At 51.5% G+C, this 20,866-nt stretch overlaps 1 protein-coding gene across 12 annotated transcripts in view; it reads right to left on the bottom strand.

The window, feature by feature from the left end:
• Positions 1–20,069, bottom strand: part of RHBDL3 (rhomboid like 3) — a 51,449-nt gene extending 31,380 nt beyond the window's left edge. For 8 of the 12 annotated variants that reach the window (XM_039914186.1, XM_039914179.1, XM_039914184.1 and 5 more), the window contains exons 1-8: positions 19,222–20,069; positions 17,433–17,508; positions 16,959–17,041; positions 15,834–16,171; positions 5,839–6,005; positions 5,269–5,393; positions 4,789–4,876; positions 2,504–2,527 (exon numbers count right to left, since the gene is read on the bottom strand). In XM_039914186.1, the coding sequence (XP_039770120.1) occupies positions 2,504–2,527; positions 4,789–4,876; positions 5,269–5,285 (129 nt within the window). In that variant the 5' untranslated portion in view covers positions 5,286–5,393; positions 5,839–6,005; positions 15,834–16,171; ... (1 more) ...; positions 17,433–17,508; positions 19,222–20,069. Of the gene's footprint in view, positions 1–2,503; positions 2,528–4,788; positions 4,877–5,268; positions 5,394–5,838; positions 6,006–12,494; positions 12,568–15,833; positions 16,172–16,958; positions 17,042–17,432; positions 17,509–19,221 lie in introns of all 12 variants that reach the window. The other 4 variants (XM_039914180.1, XM_039914181.1, XM_039914182.1 and 1 more) reach the window with 4 other exon arrangements.
• Positions 20,070–20,866: the final 797 nt, after the last annotated feature.

The raw sequence follows: 20,866 nt of genomic DNA, 5'->3' as shown, positions 1-20,866 counted from the left end.
GAAATTATTACTTTTATTATTACTCACTAAGGGCAGGAGAGAAAATGGGCTTGAGTGGAAGCTTAAGAGGTAAAGCGTTTGATTTCAAGAACTTCCCGAGTCCCGAGACACCGCGGAGCGGGGTGACGGTGGAATCTCCATCTCCGGAGTTCTTTAAAAATAGAGAGATCAGGCATCAGCAATAATGTGGGTTTTTTTCCTTGCCACGCTGCTTCTAGCAGGGCTGAACAGGTCAGAGGATGGGAGGGGAGGGGGAGAGCCAACCCTGGGGCTGCTGCTTGGAAGCTCCTGCTTCTGCCGGGGATCCCGGGGACCTCACGCATCAGCCCCTGCATCAGTCCCACTCCCCGGCCTCACAGACAGCTACTGCAGACTCCTGCCAACAGGGCTGAGAGCCCGGGTGGCATGTGCGCTGGGGTCCGCAGTCACCCGGGACGAGTCTTTGCGCGGTTGTGAAGGTGCCGTCCCGACTGGAGGCAGGGGGATGGATGAGGAGAGCTCTGGAGATCATTTTCACCCTGAAACATCCCCTAGGTCCTGGCTACTCACAGACAGTCTCTTCAGCCTGCCATCCTCAGATTTCCAACTCCTTTCCTAAGAGTTTCCTCTATTAACTGAAATGGCTCACTTAAAACTGAAACACACACACCCACACATATACACACACACAAACGCCAAGCAAATAAGACTCGGAGTGGGAGAGAGGGGAAGGGGGGAGAGGGAGGGAGAGAGAGAGAATATGAATACAATTTGTGTCGGTTCTGGTTCTAAATGGAGCAGGGGGTGTGAAGAGCTGGCAGTGCCACAGCTCTGGGCTCCCATGATGCCGCTGCAGCAGCTGCTGTCGGGAATACAAGGGGAAGCATCTGCCGCTTCGCCTGCTCACACACTGGGGGAATCCAGCCCCACTGCTAGACCGGAGCTCTCCAGGCCCCAAACTGAGCTGAGCAGACGCACTCCGGGGACACTGGGGCTAAGATGGACATGGGGGTGGCCGCCCGGCAGCAGGGGCAGGTAGAGACGGACTCAATTAGCAATTTACGGTGCCCAGGTGACAGTAATCTCCCTTCCCCTTCGAGGACCCGACTAAATCTCTTGGGCCGGGCAGCTTTCTTCCGAGGCTGGCCCCTGTTCTTGGGGGAGAGCAGGGTTCTGGGAGCTCAATCCATTGTGCTCAGGGATCCCCCTCTCTCCCTTCAGTGAAGCCTCCTCAAGGCAAGGAGGGACCTTGACAGGCTTCTTAGTCCAGTCCCTTGCCTTGGGGCAGATCTAGGCTACAGTGGATGGTTCTTGTTATTTTGGACTCCCTGGCTGCCCTCAAGGGGCGACTTGAGAATTTATTTCTAGCCCTGCAATGTCAGGAAGTCCCTTCTGATGTCTGACTTGGGTCTCTCTTAGTGTCCTCCAGAAAGAACAAAAAGAGGCAGACCCTGTCCGGAGAATAGGCATTTGAGCTCTCTTTTCTAGGTTTATCTGGGGTTTTCCAAGCCCTTCCCCATGAAGAATTGGCCTCTCCCTCACCCCTGGCCCCATCATCTGTACCAAGAGATGGGAACATTTTAGCCCAGTGCTCACTGCATACCCTCAGACCCTTCCTCCCAAATCCTCCCCTAAACGCACCCCCCGGTCCAGATCTTTCAGCTCCCCAAGGTGTCTGGGGTGGGTATCTCCCCGGTCTCCAGCTCCTCTCTCTGCCCAAAAGGCACGGATTGCTTCCTCTCTGAAAGTCCAACATTAACTTGGGAGTTAAAAGCACAAACTCAGTGCACCGACCCCATGATATCGACCCTTCCCCATACCCCACAAAGCCCTCACAATTGCCAGTCGGGGACTTTGACTTTCTTGCAAGCAACTACTTGAGTTTTCCACGTCTACCACGACAACCTCCCCAAGTCCATCTCTTCCCAAGGATCCTCGACAACTAAGTACTCAATCAACACAAACAGCACTTCCCTGGAAGGGTATGGTATTTGGGGTGGGGGGTGATATAGAGACTGGAGAACTGGGGATGGAAAGAAGATGGGAACGATGGTCTCCCAGACTCTCCTCCCCTCTTCCCTCGATCCAAAGATGCTGATCGGCACAGAAACTCAGAGTCCCCATAATTCCATTCTTGATGTTGAATATCCCCCAACTCCCTAAGGAACAGAAAAGGGCTTTCAGAGTGAGGGAATTGGTGTGGGGGTGGTAGGGAGAGGGAGGAAGGGAGGGAAAGACAGAGAGAGAGGGAGAGAGAGGGAGAGTGTGTGTTTGTGTCTCACCGGGGATGGGGGGAGGAGAGGGGAGAGAGAGAGAGATATGTCCTGATCCACTGAGCTTGGGAGAGGAAGAGTCATCTAGCCCCAGAGATGCGTCAAGCTGCAGCGTCACTGTGAGCAGCAGAGGGGGAAGCCCACGCAGGAGCGGCAGCAGCAGCGGCAGCAGGGGGAGGGGCTCAGGGAGGTAGCGGCCCAGAGGGGAGGGGGGAAGAAGACAGGGAGGACCAAGTTAACTGCTTACTTACCTGATCGAACAGGACTTTCCAGTGCTGAGGTGAGGGAAGCCGTACAGGAACAGAAAAAGAGAAAGAGAAAAAGCAGTCAGGACATCACTCCTGAGGTGAACTCTTCCCTCGCTCTCCCCCCGCACACACACACCCTGGGTCCCGCCAAGGGCCCCACAAGCCTCTGCACCAACTCCAACACATCTCTTTCAAGGGATCTGAAAGCGACCGTTCCACCTCCCGGACGGAGACCCTCATTTTAGGAAGGTGGGCATCGGCTTCCCCTCCAGCTCGCCCCTCGCCCCAGAGATGGCGCAGCCCAGACCGGACTCACCACGTTCGACTGGGGTTTACAATCTCAGGGTGGGGGATGTCCATGTTGTTTCATTTCTCCGGCAAGAGGAGCCGGTGCAGAGGCCGCCTCTGGCCTTGGACTTCATTTGGCTCCAGTCAGCCTGGTCTGCTGGCAGCAGCTGGGAGCCCAGCGGGACCTCCCCACTCCCCACTGGGGCCGGGCAGAGTTTGCAGGACGGTGATGGGGGCCCCGGGCAGCAGGCGCGATGCCAGTTTCTAATCCTCCGGGGTCACGGGGCACGTCCACTCATCCTAGAGCGCCACAGAGAACCCCTGGGCGCTTCGGAAGCCGGGATGACCCTCCCACCCGGGGCCTCCCAAAAGCAGGAATGATGTGTGGATCGCTCCCTCTGCCTCAGAACAGTTCGCATCCCACTTGGGAGTAGAAGCAGGACAGATCGAGGCCCACCCCCGCTTCCAAGGAGCCCCCGATCCTCAAACCAACCAATCCTTTGGTGGAGGGGGCCAGTGAAGCCCCTAGAGTACAAGCATTCAATTGTACTTTCTGAGCGCTCACTGTGGGCAGAGCACTGTACTAAGCCCTTGAAAGAGTACAATACAGCAATATAATAGACACATTTCCTACACACAAAGAGCTTACAGTCTAGAGGGGGAAACAGACATTAAAATAATTAAATAAATGACAGATATGTCCGTAAGTGCTGTGGGGCTGAGATGGGGGGGGGGGGGGGCGGAGGTGAATAAAGGGAGCAAGTCAGGGTGATGCAGAAGGGAGTGGGAGAAGAGTAAAGGGGAACTTAGTCAGGGAGGACCTCTTGGAGTAGATGTCCCTTCAATAGGACTTTGGGGGGAAAAGGGGGTGAGTAATTGTCTAACATGAAGAGGGAGGGCGTCCCAAGCTAGAGGCAAGATGTGGCTAGAGGTGGGCAACCAGATAGGTGAGACTGAGGGACGGTGGCAATGCCTCCCTTTCAGGTCATAGGTGCAGTGCTGCCCTCCTCCTCTTCCCTCCCCCCAATATAGCAGCACCTCCCACCTGCCCCTCTGCCACTTCACGATTCACAAATCCCCCCTCCCCCAACTCCCTAGGGCCCATTTGGTCTTTGCTGTAAGAACAAAAATCAATGCATCCCACCTCCGTAGCCCTCCCCGAAAGCTGGGACCGGGGGCGGGGGGGAAACAGGTCTGGGTTCTAGGGCCAAATCACTCGGTTAGGGTGGGGGAGGGGTATGGTCGGGGGGCCAGGGAGCTTTGCTCCCCCGACCTTCTTCATCACTGCTCTCAGTGTTCCTTGAGAAGGGGTCTCTTATAGGTTCTCTATAGGGCACCTATAGGTTCTCTTCCCAGGGGATTTCAAAGCACCTCAGGGACAGATGTGCTGGGGGGGGGGGGGTGTTGTGTGTGTGTGTTTGTGTGTGTGTTAGGGGGAGGGGGTAGTCCCTGCCTCTGCCGTCTTGGCCTCTGCGGGAAATCTGCTCGGCGCGTGTCCCTTTCCGGGGGGCTGCACCAGCGGCGAGGGCTGCCCTTTGCGGGACGAGGGAAGGAGCAGGGTGACCGCATGCCCGGCCGAGGGGACGCTGGACCCTGGAGAGAAGAAGAGGGGACTCCGGAGACCCGGGGGGACTTGGGGAAGCCATGGGGGGCTGAGGGGGATCCCCGAATCCCTCAAGCTAGTTCTCCTTGCGAGTCCCTGCCGGGCAGGGGACGTCCAGTCGAGGAGGACCGGAAGGGAGAGGAGGAGGAGGGCAGGATTTGGGTAGATTCAGCACCGAGTCCGGTCAGCTCCCCGGGACCTTCCCACAGCTTCCCCCCGCAATCCCCGGGGACCCTCCATCCCAAAGTTGCAAATTTGGTGGGGTGGGGGGGGATGGCGTAGAGGAGGGCGTAAGGCAGCCCCACCGAATCCCCCGGCCAAGGTTGGGGTGTCCGGTCCTGGAGCCGCCCCAGCCGCGTCTCAAAGTTTCGGGGGCGGGAAAGTGGGGGTGACTCACGTCCTCGGGGGCCATGGGCAGCGGTCCGTCCGGGTCCAGCTCCTCGATGTCCTCCGCCTGGGCGGCCGGGGCCACGGCCGGGGCCGGGCTGGGGTCGGGGGACGCCTGGGTCAGCCGCTCACCCATGACGAACACCCCCCCCCCCGCCCCCCGCCCCCCACCCCGGGCAACTTTCAGCCGCGACCCCCGCGTCCGATGCGGGCCGGAGCGGCCGGGGGGGTCCGGACCCCGCCGCCCCCTCCCCAGCCTCCGGCCCCCATGGCCCCCCGCAGCCCCAGCTGGACACGAGTCGCCTCCTCCCGCACCGCGTCCCTCCCGCGCAGGACGGGGGCGGGGCTAGGGGATGAGGGGGAGGGAGGAGAGGGAGGAAGGGGGGGAGCCCCAGGCCGCAACCCCCCCCAACCCCCCAGAACCTCTTCCAAGAGGCCTTTCCAGGCTAAACCCCGCTCTTGATGATGATGATGGCATTTAAGCACTTACTCTGTGCCAAGCACCATTCTAAGCACTGGGGTAGATCCAAGGTGATCAGGTTGTCCCACGTGGGGCTCACAGTCTTCATCCCCATTTTACAGCTCTCCTCCGCATCAGCGACCCCCGGCGCTTATCTATAATAGGAATAGCACATGGGACATATCTATAATCCTATTGATTTGCCTTGATGCCTCCTTACTTGTATGGATGTCTGTCTGTCCTCCCCCCTGGAATGTGAGCCCATCGGGGGTGGGAATTGCCCCTCCTCATTGCTGTATTCTACTTTCCAAGCGCTTAGTACAGTGCTCTGCACACAGTAAGGACTCAATAAGTACAACTGAATGAATGAATGATGTCTTCCCCAACCAGACTGTGAGTCCATTGGGGGCAGGGATTGTCCCTCTTTATTGCTCTATTGTACTTTCCAAGTGCTTAGTACAGTGCTCTGCACACAGTAAGGGCTCAATAAATATGATTGAATGAATGAATTGATACTGAGCCGCAGCCAAAGGGAGGGCGGCTGCCGAGCCATTCATTCACATTCAGTGGGATGATTAGAGCGCCCAGTTCCGACCTTACCCTGCCCGAGATGTGCGAGACAGGTTGCTGCTCCCCCGGAGAAAGAAGCACCAACAACCTCCGCTGGGCCATCTCCAAGTAATCCTGGCCGGACAGGAGGCTGATGGGTCACTGGGGCCGACTGTCCGGGGGCGGTGGGGGTCGCCGTGGCCCCTGCGCGTTTCCGGCTGTGGGGGTGAAGCTACCGTTTTCAACTTTGCTCCCCAGTTGACCGGTCAAGACCGAGGCAGAGGCCTGGGAGCTTCCAATTCCAATTGGCTCTTTCTGACTCTTTAGCTCTGGGAAGGAAGCCTGCCCACTCCTCCCGAGGCCCATCCAGCTTGCTTCTTCTACCCCTGCACCATCACCCCACCATCCAGAAGCCCTCCTCACCCCCTGAAAAAAGAGAGAGTAGGGTTTGCCCCTACCTGGAAAGGAAAACTCAGAAATGCCCCAGCTCTGTGTCAGGGCCTATCCTGCTTACGCCCAGGGTTCAAGGAGAAGGTGAGGAATTGCCAGCCCACCTGCCTGAGGCAGCAGACTACAGGGCTCCCCACGGGGGAATAAGGAAAGCTGGTGCCTCAGTCAAACATGAAATTTCTTTCTCCTTGGGTTAGAGGACAGAAACTACCTGGCCATCATCTAAATCTGGCGCACTCCTCGCAAGTCTTAATCTGTGCCAAATCTTTCTCTGTTCCTCCCTGGACACTCCGCCACCTCCACCCACTCTCCAGCCTTTCAGTATTTTCTCTCTCTCTCACCCACACACTCTTCCTCTCTCCCCTCGTTTTCCCCCTCTGCTTTCCCCCTTCTCCCTTCTCTCCTTTCTTTCTCCTCTCCTCCTTCTCCCTCCTCTTTCCTGTTACCCAACAGTGAAAGTTACAATTAACACTCTCATCTTTATAACACATACATTCACACACAAAACCGCAGAGCTGAAATCGAGCCCACTCTTACAAGCTGAAACCATCTCATCCAGTGCCTGCCTGTTCCCTTAAAAATGCTGGAATGGAAATTAACTAAGTTCTAATTAGGTGTGCTCATTCCAGACACTAAAGCTGGCCTCAGCTCCAGGGAGTCTCTTAATTTAGAGCATTCTTGCTCTACACCCTTGGAGCTTTCCCCCTCCCTCCCAAAAAGTAAACTTCATTCCTGGGAAGATGTCTTAGTAAATAAAAACGTCTACTTGGGGTGCGAATTTGCCGAGAGCCTTTGGGAAACAGACAACAATGGATCTTAGGGAAGCTTAGCAACGAGAACATCAGAAGCAAAGGAGGAAGAGGAATATAGGAAGCTGAGAAGCCATGATTCAAACTCACTTCCGATACTCACTCTGCCTGGCCCATGGCTATGCTGTCTCAATCACAACAATATAAGTAAAGCCACTACGGGAGCCTGGGGTGGAGGAGGAAAGATGGGAGAATGAAAATGCTAAAACTGGGATGCGAAGTAATATTACAGGTCATTCAGTGCATCCCTCTGCCTCTGGACCAGACTGCATTCTGAACGACACTGCTAAGAGAAGTGATTTCATAATCTTCTATTCTGGCTGCTGACAGAAAAGCATTCCTAATGTCCAACTTAAATCCTTCCACCTGCACTTAAAGTCAACTCCAGGGAAGATAGGTGCCTGCTGCCTACCCACCATTTCCGCTTCATCAATAAAAAAATGGCTTTAAGAGGTTGAAATAGGTCCTCTGGGGGGAATACCTGGGCTCCTGAAGCTAGGTGAGGTGAAGGTTGAAGGGTGCATCAGTAGGGATCTTCAATAATAAGCCTAGGAAGGGTTTTTTTTAAATGAGAATGCCAGCTGATTGTTCACTTAAGACCAAACAAGAGGAAACAGGCTTAGATCTTCGCCATGGAGAAAGTGTTTAGACATGGTTAGGCATGAGGGAGAATTTTTGACTGTCAGAATGATAAAGTACTGAATGGGTCTGCAGAGGGAGGTTAGAGTTCTTATCTGTGGAGAGATTCTTTTTACAACACATTAAAAAAAAATTCCAACTGTTCTAAATGGTTTAGACATTCCCCTTCCAGCTGTAGGACTTGAAGAAGTCCAAATCCATTTCTTAAATATCTTACATCCTCTTCCTCCCTCAACCTCCGGGCAGCAGCTTGGTTGAGCTGATAAATCTACCAGGATGGCAGCACAGGCTGGTCACCCACTGCAGGATCACCCATTGCAGCAACAGCAGCGATGGCGACGATGGTGGTGGAGACAGCAAGAGAGATGGGGAGAGTGTGGGCACCTGAAGGTTAATGAATGACAAGGAAGCAACAGACCATGCCCGTAATGACTGCTCAGTAACTAGACTCTCCACCATATCAGAGCGCATCTGGGCCTAATTGGGGTTTCTGGATTAGTCCAACAGCCAAAATCTACATCTCGTGTTCAACATCAGTATTTATCAGCTGCTTATGGGGTGTACAACACTGAGCTTCTGCAAAAATACAGCAGAAGCCAAGATCCCTGTCCTCAAGTTTTCTGTCACCTAAAAGACAGGGCAGGCAGATTCAAATCATGCACATACACCTGGAATAGAAGTCAAAACCTAGGTGCAATAAAATAAAAGCAGAATTTGAATGGAATAAACAGATTGTGCACGCAACAATGCTGAGAGTGGCTTTTGAAGCGGTATGATCAGGAAGAAGGGAAGTAGCTTTTAGAGGGACTTTGAAGATGGGAAGGGGTGCCTTTTGGTTGATTTGGGCGAGGGAGGGCTAAGGGTGTGTCTCATGGGTCTAAGACAGGAGGGCTAAGAACAAAAAACTCTTTTTTTAGTAGTTCAGTTTGGGAGGAGCAGAGAGTGAGCTAGGGTATAATATTGGTTAAGCGCTTACTATGTGCCAAGCGCTGTCCTAAGCGCTGGGGTAGATACAAGGTCATCAGGTTGTGCCTTGTAGGGCTCACGGTCTTAATGTCCATTTTACAGATGAGGGAACTGAGGCACAGAAAAGTTGAGTGGATTGCCCAAGATCACATAGCAGAGAATTGGCGGAGCCAGAATTAGAACCCGCGTCCTTTGACTCCCAAGCCTGTGCTCTTTCTGCTAAGCCACACTGCTTATCCTAGTGAACTAGGGTATAGTATAAGGAGAAAGACAGTTGGTGGAGAGACTTGAATACAGTGAGAGCTCAATAAATGTCACTGTGACTGTTTCCATTTGATGCAGAGAGAAATGGATAGACAGTGGGAATTTGTGAGGAGGGTGGTGATGCATTCTGTTTGGCATTTTAGGAAGATCAGTCAATCAGTGCTATTTATTGAGTACTTGCAAAGTGCAGAGCACTGTGCCAAGAGGTTGGGAGAGTACAACACGCCAGAATTAGCAGACACATTCCCTGCTCATAACCAATTTACAGTTTAGGGGATCCAGGCAGCAGAGTGAGGGACAGTCTGAAAAGTGGAAATCCCCAGCTGTGAGGTGAAAAGGCTTTGGCCTAGGGTGGTGGCTATTAGAAGAAAGCGGAAAGAACAGATCTGGGAAATAATGTCAACGGAAGAAAGCCTGGCAGGCTTTGGATGTGGACTGAATGTGGGAAGTAAAAGAGAGGAGTCAGAGATGATAGCGAGGTGCTAAGATTCCCCCCATTAGGCTGAAATCAATCAACCTATAAGTGGTATTTATTGAGGGCTTACTATGTGCAGAGCACTGTCCTAAGCACCTGGGAGAGTACAATATAACAGAGTTGGTAGACAAGTACCCTGCCCCTCTGGGTAGGGAACTTACCTTGAGTCCCATTTTAATCTCAACTCTGCCACTTGCCTGCAGTGTGACCTTGGGAAGGTCACTTAATTTCTCTGTGACTCAGTTACCTCACCTGTAAAATGGGGACTAAGACTAGGAGCCCCATGAGGGACATGGATTGTGTTCAATGTGGTTAATCTGTATCTACCCCAGCACTTAGAAGAATGCTTGACACATAGTAAGCATCATCAGCATCATCATGCCTTTGCGGGGCTCTCCTAAGCACTTATGAGCTTCGCAAACAGTCTGCGCTCCATATATATTACTGATTGATTGAGCTCCCGGAAAGGAGGATCAAACTCTATTTATCCCAGATGCCCTCTCTGGGCAGGGTACTGTAGAAACCTTGGCCTGTTCCCGCTATTAACTCTAGATGCCAATCCCCAGTCTCGCCTGGAGCTCCAGTCTGGTCAGAGTTGGCATTTCAAAGCCCCTGTGGCAGTCACCCTTCTCATCTGCCTTTGGATAAAAACACAAGATTTGTTTGACCAAGATTCAATTCCGGCTTCTAAATCTTTCTTCTACCGGAATCCCCAGGTTGTGTTTGAAGTTGGCGTGTTTGAACAGCCAAAAGAACCAAGGGAGGAGATGCCCTCACAAGAGCCCCATCTCGCCATCGAAACCTGGCCAATATTTTCCCATTATTACCTTCTTTCTAGGACATCAAAAGGAAAATACCTTCTCCGTTCTTTTTGCTCATCGTTTTCTTCTCTTCCCTGAGGGCCCACATTCCCCACGTACCTCGAATCATTGCCCAAGTTAGAAAAACACGGGGATGGGGCAGGGACGTGGCTGACACAAACCTTACGAAGGGGGAAGTGCAACCTAAGTCACAGGTCTCTCCCTCCAGAGTATCAGGGTAACAATACTATAGTCACATTTCCATCGTCCTTTGATCCAAAACCCTTTAAGAATAATAGTAATTATGGTACTGGTAAGTGCTTACTATATGCCAGGCACTATGCTCAGCGCTGGGGGTAGAGACAAGATAATAGGATGGAACATGGTTACCTGACCTCCCTGGGGCTCAGCGTGGAGGAGCGGGGAGACATACATAGAATGCTTTCAGATATTTCTTCTGCCTCCCTGCCACAGAGAACTTCTCAGCTTGCATTGTAAATACCATCTGTTTGCAACTTGCCCACACTGGAAAGTAAGCTGTGGCCCCTCTTCGTGGAAATGAGCTTTCTGTATTATTCATGTCCAGGGCCTGTGGATAAATGCGATGACCCAGGGACAAGAAGGGAGGGGAAGGGAGAATAGCCAGAGGCAAACATTCTACTTCCCGCCCCCACGCAGACCCAAGCTGGAAAGGGGAGATAAAGAGAAAAAATTGGGGGAAGAGGGAGCAGTAGCCCCTCCATCGGGGAGAGGGAGAAGTAATAAAAAGGACTGGAACTCAAACTAGGTTACCTTGCTCCTTAATAATATTGGATGAAATGTTTACTACGCGCCGAACGTTGTACTAGATGCTGGGGTGGATTTGAGGTAATCAAATTGGACGCAATCTTCACCCTGCACAGGGCTCACAATCTAAGAAGTAGGGATCTTAACTGCCTTTTACAGAGGCCCAGAGACTTGCCCAAGATCCCACAGTTAGCCAGGGGCAAAGGCAGGACTAGAACCTGGGTCTCCGGACTCGCAGGACTATACCCTTTCCCCTAGGCCCTGCTGCCTCCTTATTTCTAGTCTAAGAAGGTGGGAGGGGGGAGGGAGGAGGTTGGAGCTGTGGAGTGAAATGGGGGTTTTGGGGTCTCTCTGAGGATTTAATTTTCCCATCCTCCTTGGAAAGGACTACACACACCTCTCCAGTTCCTCAGAAACTTCCAATGGCTGCCCATTCCTTTCCACATGAAGAAATCCTTCCATTGGCCTTAAGGCAAACAAATCAACTCTTTTCCTCTTACTTATCTACTGTCATTCCAATCAATGGCATCTATTGAGCGCTTTTTTATGGCATTTTTTAAGCGCTTACTATGTGCCAAGCATTGTATTAAGCTCTAGGGTAGACACAAGGTTGGGCACAGTCCATATCCCACGTGGAGCTCCCAGTCGTCATCCCCATTTTACAGATGAGATAACTGAAGCCCAGAGAAGTGAAGTGACTTGCACAAGATCACATAAACGGACAAGAGGCAGAGCTGAGCTTACTATACGCACATCACTGTACTAGGTGCTTGGAAAAGTACAATACAACCGAGTTAGCATTCACATTCCCTGCCCACAATGAGGTTACAGCCTGGAATTCCACTATACTCCAGCTCATCTTCCTTGTTCCTGTCCAGTTAAACTATTTGCTGTGCCTTATTCTCATTTCTCTTATGGCTGACCTCTTGCTCACACCTCTCCCCCTGCCTGGAACTCTCTCCCCCACCATCAACCCTCCACCCCTTTCACATCCAATAGGAATCTGCTCTCCTGACTTTCAAAGCCAAAATCAGATCTCCTCCACGAGGTCTTCCCCAATGAATTTGCACTCTCTCCAACTCATACTTCCCAGACCGACACTTGGCACTTCCTCACCACTTACTTTCAACCCCCTGCAGCACCCTGCAATGCCTTGCAATTATGTACATCTTTATACTCTATTCATAATAATAACTCTGGCATTTGTTAAGCACTATGTGCCAGGCACTGTACTAAGCCCTAGGGTGGATACTTCCTCCCATCCATAATTTCTTTCAGTGTGTTTTCTCCCCTGCTATATCGTGAGCCCCTTGAAGGTAAGGACTATGTCTATTAAGTCTATTGTACTCTCCCAAATGCTTAGTAGAGTACTCTGTACACTGTATGCACTCAGTACATACGACTGACTGAATGATCAACCTTGCCCACCTAAGAAAGCCTAATGTGAAAAGGTTTTGTCCCATTAACCTTGAAAGGAGAAATGGTATTAGCATTTCAATCTGCAAGGGTGGCTCTTACCTCCCCCTCTCCCTTCTCAGCATCCCTTAAAGTCCACTTGGTTTGTCCCTTCAGGCTCAGGATGGTACCTGGACTGCACCATTTGGCACGAAAGGGAGGTAGAGACCAACGATAAACAACGTCAGGAAGGATGAACCAGCTTCCCAAAGAGGGAGGAAATCCACGTTTTCTCCTCCCTTCAGGAGGATGAAGGAGAGCTGTGAAGAAAAAAAGTGGCCTAGTGGAAAGAGCATGGGCCAGGGAGTCATAGGACTGGGTTCTCTACCACTCGCTGCTGAATGACCTTGGTCAAGCCACTTAAATTCTCCGCACCTCAGTTTCCCCAACTATAAAATGGGAATTGAATATCCCTTCTCCCTCGTACTTAGACTATGAACCCCATGCGGGACGGGACTGTGTCCGACCCAGTAACTGGTACCTACCCTGGCACGGAGAGCAGTGCTTAGAGAAGCAGCGTGGCTCAGTGGAAAGAGCCCGGGCTTGGGAGTCCGAGGTCACGGGTTCTAATCCCAGCTCCGCCACTTTTCAGTTGTGTGACCTTGGGCAAGTCACTTCACTTCTCTGTGCCTCAGTTCCCTCATCTGTCAAATGGGGATGAAGACTGTGAGCCCTACGTGGGACAACCTGATTACCCCAGTATCTACCCCAGTGCTTAGAACAGTGCTTGGCACATAGTAAGCGCTTAACAAATGCCAACAGAGTGAGTGCCCGTCTCCCCCCTCTTGAATGTTCGCTCCTTGTGGGCAGGGATTGGGCCTACAGTAGCGTTCTCTCCCAAGTATTCGGTACGGGGTTCTACACACAGTCAGTGCTCAATAAATACGACGGATTGGCGGAGTGGGTAATAACCCCCTCGGGAAGGAGGCCTCCGGTGATCGCAGGGGAGAAGCGAAGAGCATCCTCGCCCGGTGGTGCTCTGAAGCCACGACGCCCTCTAGTGCCATTCTTTTGCCATCCTAGTGCCCTTCTCCGCCAAGAGCCGGAGCCTCGGCCTGCGGCCGAGGCCAAGGGCAGCACCGGCACTTCTCCCCAACGACAGGGCGTCACCCAAAACGCCACAAAAGCCACTCCGTGGCCCGGTGACTCCATCTCCTCTATCAGGCTCCTTCCTAGGCTTCAACTCAGTCTTCATCCCAGCACCGAGGCTGCGACGAGGACATTCAACGAGGATGGTTCCGCCGCCGTGACTAAGTCAATGAAGATGAAAATAATGTTGGTATTTGTTAAGCGCTTACTAGGTGCCGAGCACTGTTCTAAGCGCTGGGGTAGACATAGGGGAATCAGGTTGTCCCATGTGGGGCTCACAGTCTTAATCCCCATTTTACAGATGAGGGAACTGAGGCACAGAGAAGTTAAGTGACTTGCCCACAGTCACACAGCCGACAAGTGGCAGAGCTGGGATTCGAACTCATGAGCCCTGACTCCAAAGCCCGTGCTCTTTCCACAAAAACCGAGGCTGCGGCACGGAGTTCGAGGATTCCCCTCTCAAGACTGACCCACTCCCTTGGGCCAAGACCGGGTGCCCATCCCGGACACTACCGCTCAAGTCCCAGTTTTAGAGAAGCAGCGTGGCGTAGTGGTTAGAGTACGGGTCTGGGAATCAGAAGGTGATGGGTTCTAAGCCCGGCTCTGCCGCTTCTCTGCTGTGTGACCTTGGGCAAATCACTTTACTACACTGTGCCTTGGTTACCTCATCTGTAAAATGGGGATTAAGACTGTGAGCCCCACATGGACAGGGCCTGTGTCCAAAGCGATCTGACTCTATCTACCCCAGTGCTTAATACAGTGCATGGCACATAGTAAGGGCTTAACAAATACCATTATTATTATTATATTACAAGACCTGTGCATCTCTACCCCAGCACTTAGTACAGTGTGCGGCACATAGTAAGGGCTTAACAAATACCATTATTATTATTACAAGGCCCGGGCAACAACCCCTGCAGTTTCTGAAGCTCCCAAGAGAGCTTCTCCTTCTTTGACAGAGTCTGACTATTTGAAAGTCAACTGATCTTTGCTTTCATTTGCATAGCCAGGGGAGTTCAGCATTTAACTGGTTTCCCCGTGTGAGCTGACATCACATTACTTTGGGCATACAGCGTGATGTGCTGATGTCATACAGACCATTTTGCAGGAGGGGAGCTGTTGACCCTTCCTTCCTTGACACAGAGGCATCGTGGTCCCCTCCCTGGTGCCTCCGAACTAACCTAAGTGCCATTTTCGAGCTGTGAAATGCGGCGGCATCAGGGTGGTGGCGAGGCTGGGCTTCCCGTGCTGAGAGAAAAACATTCCCCACTATGTCAATGGCGTTATATCTAAACCATGCCATGAAAACACATAGGCACACACATGTAGAGGTGTGTGTGTGTCACATTCAATCTATATCTCCAACATCCCAGTCCAACAGCACTTACATACATATCCATATGTAATAAAAATTACAAATTTGTAATCTGAACTGACTTCTATCTCCCCCATTCTAGACTGTAATCTTGTTGTGGGCAGGGAATGTGTCTGTTTATTGTTGTGCCGCACACTCCCAAGCGCTTAGTACAGTGCTCTGCACATAGTAAGCTCTCAATAAATATAACAGTGAATGAATACGGGAAATGGAGAGCGGCAGCTCCAGGATATCGGCAGTGACTGATTTCAGTTGAATTCCCTTACCGGCCTTGAGAATCCCCCGAGATTTTCCTCCCTCTTCTCTCCAGCCCTTCCCAGCCTCCTGAGCACAGTTGGGGCCTTTTGCATAGGCCATAACACCAAATACCATTCTATAAAAAAACCAAACTCCCCTCCCCCACCTTGCTAACAACCCTACAGGTGCGCTTGAGGACTCTCCAAGATGGGGTTCCTACAAGGAGCAGACAAGGTAGGTAGGGCACGGATAGCCATGGTGTCTAACCACTGGGTGAAAAGCGGGGGAAAAACCTATATGGAGTTGGGCTCCTGTCTCAATGGGATCCCTGGAGATGGATCAGCTTGCATCAAACTCCCGAGTCTGGGCATTATTCCCCTTGCCAGTCACGTCTGGGCATGATCCTTCTTACGTGCTGGTCACCGAAGAGGTGCGCTTGGGCTCAGCGCCGGCAACAGGGGCAATCAGAATAGTTTTCACCAGCTGGTGGTGGTACTACTGCATGAGCTGGTAGTCGGGGGAAGTTCAGCCCTCTCTGGGCCTCTAGGGTTTGTGATCGGGGTTTTCTGGAGAACAATCTACAGACCGTGTCACCCTCCTGGGGTCTCACCCTGCTAGCCCTGGACCGTGACTCAATAAGTGGGTTATTTCAAAGCTCCCTCTTTGGGGAGTCTTACTCCCCTCTGAAGAGTCCTACCTACCTTTCCCGGGCAGCCGGGTTCTGGTCCGGACGTGGGATCTGCATGGATTTCCATAAAGCTCTGATCCAGATGGCTTGGAGCTCAGCGGTCTCTGCCGCCTGCCGAGGGAACAGGGGATGGGCTTTCTGGAAATGCGCAAGGCTCAGCAACTTGTCCGAGAGAAATTTTGTGGATGGCGGTTTAAAGCCTGCTGTCATTTCCCTTCCTCTGTTCTTCCCTCTGTCTCTTAATGATGACTTTTGTATTTATTCAGCATGTACTGGGTACCAAGCACTTCTGAAACAGGGTCACAGTACGCAGGGCGTGCAGAGTCCCCGTTCCCATACAGGGCTCACAGTCTAAGAGGAAGGAGAGAGCAGGGATCTTACCTCCACTCTACAGATGAGGAAACTGAGGTCCAGAAACTTTAAGTGACTTTGTTCACATGGCTGTTTTGGGACTAGACTGGGCTTCTGAGTCCCAGTCTCCTGTTTCAGTCCGTGTTGCCTCCCTATTCACGCTCAATGGGGTGGACCTGATGTAGGTGGAGGGGAGGACAGCAGAGGCTGTGGAGGGGTGGGGGATGACACCGCTATCCCGGGATTGTTGTCCACCTCGCCCAGGGCGACAGGTAATAATAATGTTGGTATTTGTTAAGCGCTTACTATGTGCAGAGCACTGTTCTAAGCGCTGGGGTAAACACAGGGGAATCAGGTTGTCCCACATGGGGCTCACAGTCTTAATCCCCATTTTACAGATGAGGGAACTGAGGCACAGAGAAGTTAAGTGACTTGCCCACAGTCACACAGCTGACAAGTGGCAGAGCTGGGATTCGAACTCATGAGCCCTGACTCCAAAGCCCATGCTCTTTCCACTGCGCCACGCTGCTTCTCTAATCCCATCCTGCATCCTGAGTTTGGGGACCACCCCCGCCAATTCTCCCCTTGGGGTCACGGGCAGGAGACTCGGCCCCTTCTGGAGCTGGAGGAGGTTGAGACAGAGGCTCTGCCTGGTCCTACTGTGCAGGAGAGACCCACCCTGCCCCTTTAGATAACAATGGGGAGGGAAAAGACTTAAAAAGCCAAACACCCAGGCTCCAGGGACCCCAGGAATTCAGCCTGGACTTCCACGTCCAAGCCACCTTACCAGAATTTTCTTCTTCTCCTTATGCATTGTCATTCAAAGAGGTATTCGGCATTCAGGGGTCCTAACTCCCGGACAGCCTGTACCTGCAAGAGGTGATGTGGGCATGGAATTGGGGACCATGGGCAGTGAGCCCCATACAGTATAATCCAATAGAGAACACTAGCAACCCATGATGACGGAGGGAAATCTGGGCCCATCTCTAGAATGGGGGAGCAGCCCGACTCCCCATGAGAGGTGTGGGTGAGACACGGGACCGCCCCCCAGCCATGTGTCCCAGCACAGGCGAGTTGCCTTGAGGAGCCCATGGCCACTTTCCGTAGAGGTTTCTCTTGTAGCCCACATGGGGTAGTGTCCTCGGAGGCAGACCTGCAAGCAAACAGCATACGCTGTCACGGCACCAAACCTCTCCCCGGGCAAGCACCCAGAATGTACAACAGACAGAGAGAGGCGACTGTGTATAAACCAAACACCTACTGTATCTCCGCCCTTCTTCATAAAGAAAGAGTGTGGTGTTTGGCCGTCGGAACCAGTACTGCACCCACACAAATTTCTGAAGCGAGAGAGGAAAATTGCGGTTACGCCTTACAGCTACTGACTATAAAGCACTTGACTAACTTTGAGCACAAATTCGGGACACCGCTATAACAGCTAAGATACTTTAGGGTGAACCTCGGTCCAGTCAGGATGACTTCGTGTCCAAGAACCAGGGTCCAGAAATTTACTTTGGTGCTAGTGGTTTGCGTGGCTTCACTCACACTGCCCTATCCCTGTCAGCCGTATTCCCGCGGGGGCAGTGGGTACAAAAAGAGATTAGGTGGGTTGGGTCAGTAAGTTGCCAAGTATATACCAAATAAAGATTAAGTATAAAACCGATTTTCAGCCAGAGTGATCGCAGCCCAGTGTCGATGCCGTTATCTGATGGTGAAAGGTTTCCGTGCAAACCCGTGGATACAGAGAAGCTCGGCTTGCATAAAGGACTAAGAAAAAGGACTAACTGAGAAAAGGCTCGATGAAGGAGATCCTTTGTCTGCAGTATGTGCTGGCCCAGACAGAGCCTCTACCATCAGCGGGTTGGGCAGACTAGAGGGCCGACTGCTAGTGTTGCTGCAATGAAACCTCAATAAGAAGGACAAAGGCGACGGCGGGCTTTCCAACCCACCACTGGCTTGAAAATCTGAATGGAAGTCTCACTCTCCAACCAACCCCGTCCAGGTTTAGCGGCAGCTGAGTAGGGAAACCAGTGTGTGTGTGGGGGGTGGTTTCTAAGAATGAAAAAATGGATTCTACTAGGGTTTTTTGGAATTCAGATTCCCTAGCTACACACCCCTCTGGACTTTTTTTTTCCCATTTACGGCAAAGACCCAGATCAAAGGGACAGAGAAAGTGAGAAAGAGCGGGTTGGGTGTTCACATGAGTTCTTCTAACACCATGGGGTGATGGCCCACACAGTTGCGTGAATTGAGACACCATGGCCTAGTTGACAGAGCAGGGGTCTGGGGGTCAGAGGACCTGCGTGCTAATTCTGGCTTCGCCACTTGTCTGTTGTGTGATTTGGGGCAGGCCACTTAGTATCTCTGTGCCTCAGTTACCTTTATCTGCAAAATAGGGATTAAGGCTATAAACTCATACGGCTCTGGACTGTGCTCAACTTGATTAGGTTGTCTCTACCCCATTGCTTAGTAGAGTGCCTGGCATATAGAAGCCCTTAACGAACACCATAAAAAAATTGGATTGAAAGTGTCCTGTTAAATTAAAGGACCAAGGGGATGGCCTTCTGACCTCGTTGTTTTTTAAAGCCTGCTCCTTCCCAACTCCCCCTAAAATCCCTCCCTCTTTTTGCACTTGCACTCACAATGAAAAGCTCAGGCAACTAATTTTGCTGAGACTAGTTGCTTCGGATAGCCACCTGATCATCTCTGAGGAAGAAACACTTATGAGACTCTTCTATTCCCTACCAGTTGTTTCCTGAGTGAACCCTTCAAAGGCAGATGTAGAAGGTTAGATCATCTTCTAATATCTGTGAAAATATCAGACTTGAGAAACAAACTTCACAGCCCGGATTTTCAGTGTACCGGGGAGAGCCATAACTTTCGAGTATTAAGCTCCTTGACGGTATGGTTCGTGACCTTAAAGTGTTGTACTCTCCCAAGCACTTACTCCAGCACTGTAAGCGCTCAGTAAGTACTACTGATCAATTAATTTCAACAATAAAAACCGTGCACGTTCCTAACGCCACGTTGAGAAGAGTTTGAGGTGAACCTACCGTTTTGTCTTTTGCTTCTTCAAGAAGCTTTCAAAAAACACATCTTCTCTCACCATTTGTTTCATTTGCTTCTCAGGACTGGATGAGTTCTCAGTCTCATCTGGGTCTAGTTCACCACGTGAGTTTCCTGTTTTTCCTCCTTCCCCCTTTTTTCCTCTTCTCCACGGCAGATGATGTCTGGGCTGCATCAAGAGCTTTCCAGCTTCGTGCCTGAGGTTCTCGCAGACTTTACGCTCTAGCTACATCTACTAATGCTTCCCTGGAACCCAAGACTGCAAGAGCTTTGGTCACTATAACTGCAACAGCTGACATTTTGAGGCAACTGCTTATTTTTTTATGTGGCAACAGGTACATTTCTGGAGAAGGAGAGAGTCATATGAGCAGGGGGAAATCAGCAGACTTATCATTTTAGAACGATTCCTAATGGTGTTATATATTAACTTTCCCTAGCACTGTACTAAACCAGCAAGGTGATTTCTGTTCGTAGTGAGTGGCTATGCATCTCACAACTGGCAAGGGGCAAGGTAGCCATTTAGAACAAAGGAAACTGGGAAGAAAACAGGAAGGGAGGATGGGAGACAATGCTCAGAGATGCCTTTAGCCCCCGAAACTATAACTCCCAGGTCCTCAAGAATACAACTATTCATGCTTACCAGTGCCCTCTGATTGAGCCAGATGGAAGGCCTGGGATGGTCTCTTCACAGTTTTGGGGGTAGCGAAGGGGGACGGCGAAGAGAAAGGAAGAGGGAGGGGCATACCTGCAAGTGCTCTTCCAGGTGTTTCGAGAAGCAGCGTGGCCTAGTAGATAGAGCACGGGCCTGGGAATCGGTACCTGGGTTCTAATCCCGGCTCCGCCACTTGTCTGCTGTGAGAACTTGGGCAAATCACTTCACTTCGTTGGGTCTCAGTTATCTCATCTGGAAAACGGGGATTAAGACCATGAGCCCCAGGTGAGACACGGACCGTGTCCAGTCTGATTAGCTTCTTTCTAGCCCAGCGTTTAGTACAGTGCCTGGCACAGAGTAAGTACTTAGCACACATACTCAAAACTCCCCCCCACACACAAACTTCTACAAGCCTAGATGCTACAGCAGACCTTCCAAAAAGCCATATGAATGGTGAATTTTGGGGGGAATAGATTATTTTCTCTTTCATGTCTATTGACCATATTTCACTATGATTTCCACAGAGAGTAAGGTTTACCCTGATTAACTGTGGTATTAAGTGCTTACGATGGGCAAAGCACTGGGTTAATTGCTGGGACGGACACAAGACACTGGGGTCAGGCCCAGTCCCTGACCCATACGGGGCTCACCATCTGAGAGGGAGGGAGGGAGGGAGGCACCTCATCTCCACTTTGCTGATGAGGTAACTGGGGCAGAGACTTGTCTAAGGTCACACAGCGGGCCAGCAGGCAGAGCTGGGACTAGAATCCGATCTCCGGAGTTCCAAACCCAGGGTTTTTCCTCCGAGGCCTTTGTTTAGAAATATATCGCCCTCATTGGTACCTGGAGCTCCCTGGGAAAATCACTTTTTCAGGCTTTTGAAAAAAAGACTCGTTTTTGAGGAATGCCACCCTCTGTAAATGGAGGAAGCACTGTACAGGAAAACCCAAAGTACTTTCTAAAAGAAACCAACCCACACC

This window comes from Ornithorhynchus anatinus, chromosome 15 (genome assembly GCF_004115215.2).
Source record: "Ornithorhynchus anatinus isolate Pmale09 chromosome 15, mOrnAna1.pri.v4, whole genome shotgun sequence".
Classification (NCBI taxonomy): Eukaryota; Metazoa; Chordata; class Mammalia; order Monotremata; family Ornithorhynchidae; genus Ornithorhynchus; species Ornithorhynchus anatinus.
Note: the sequence above shows the minus strand (reverse complement) of the source record. Positions and strands in the feature narration are given on the sequence as shown.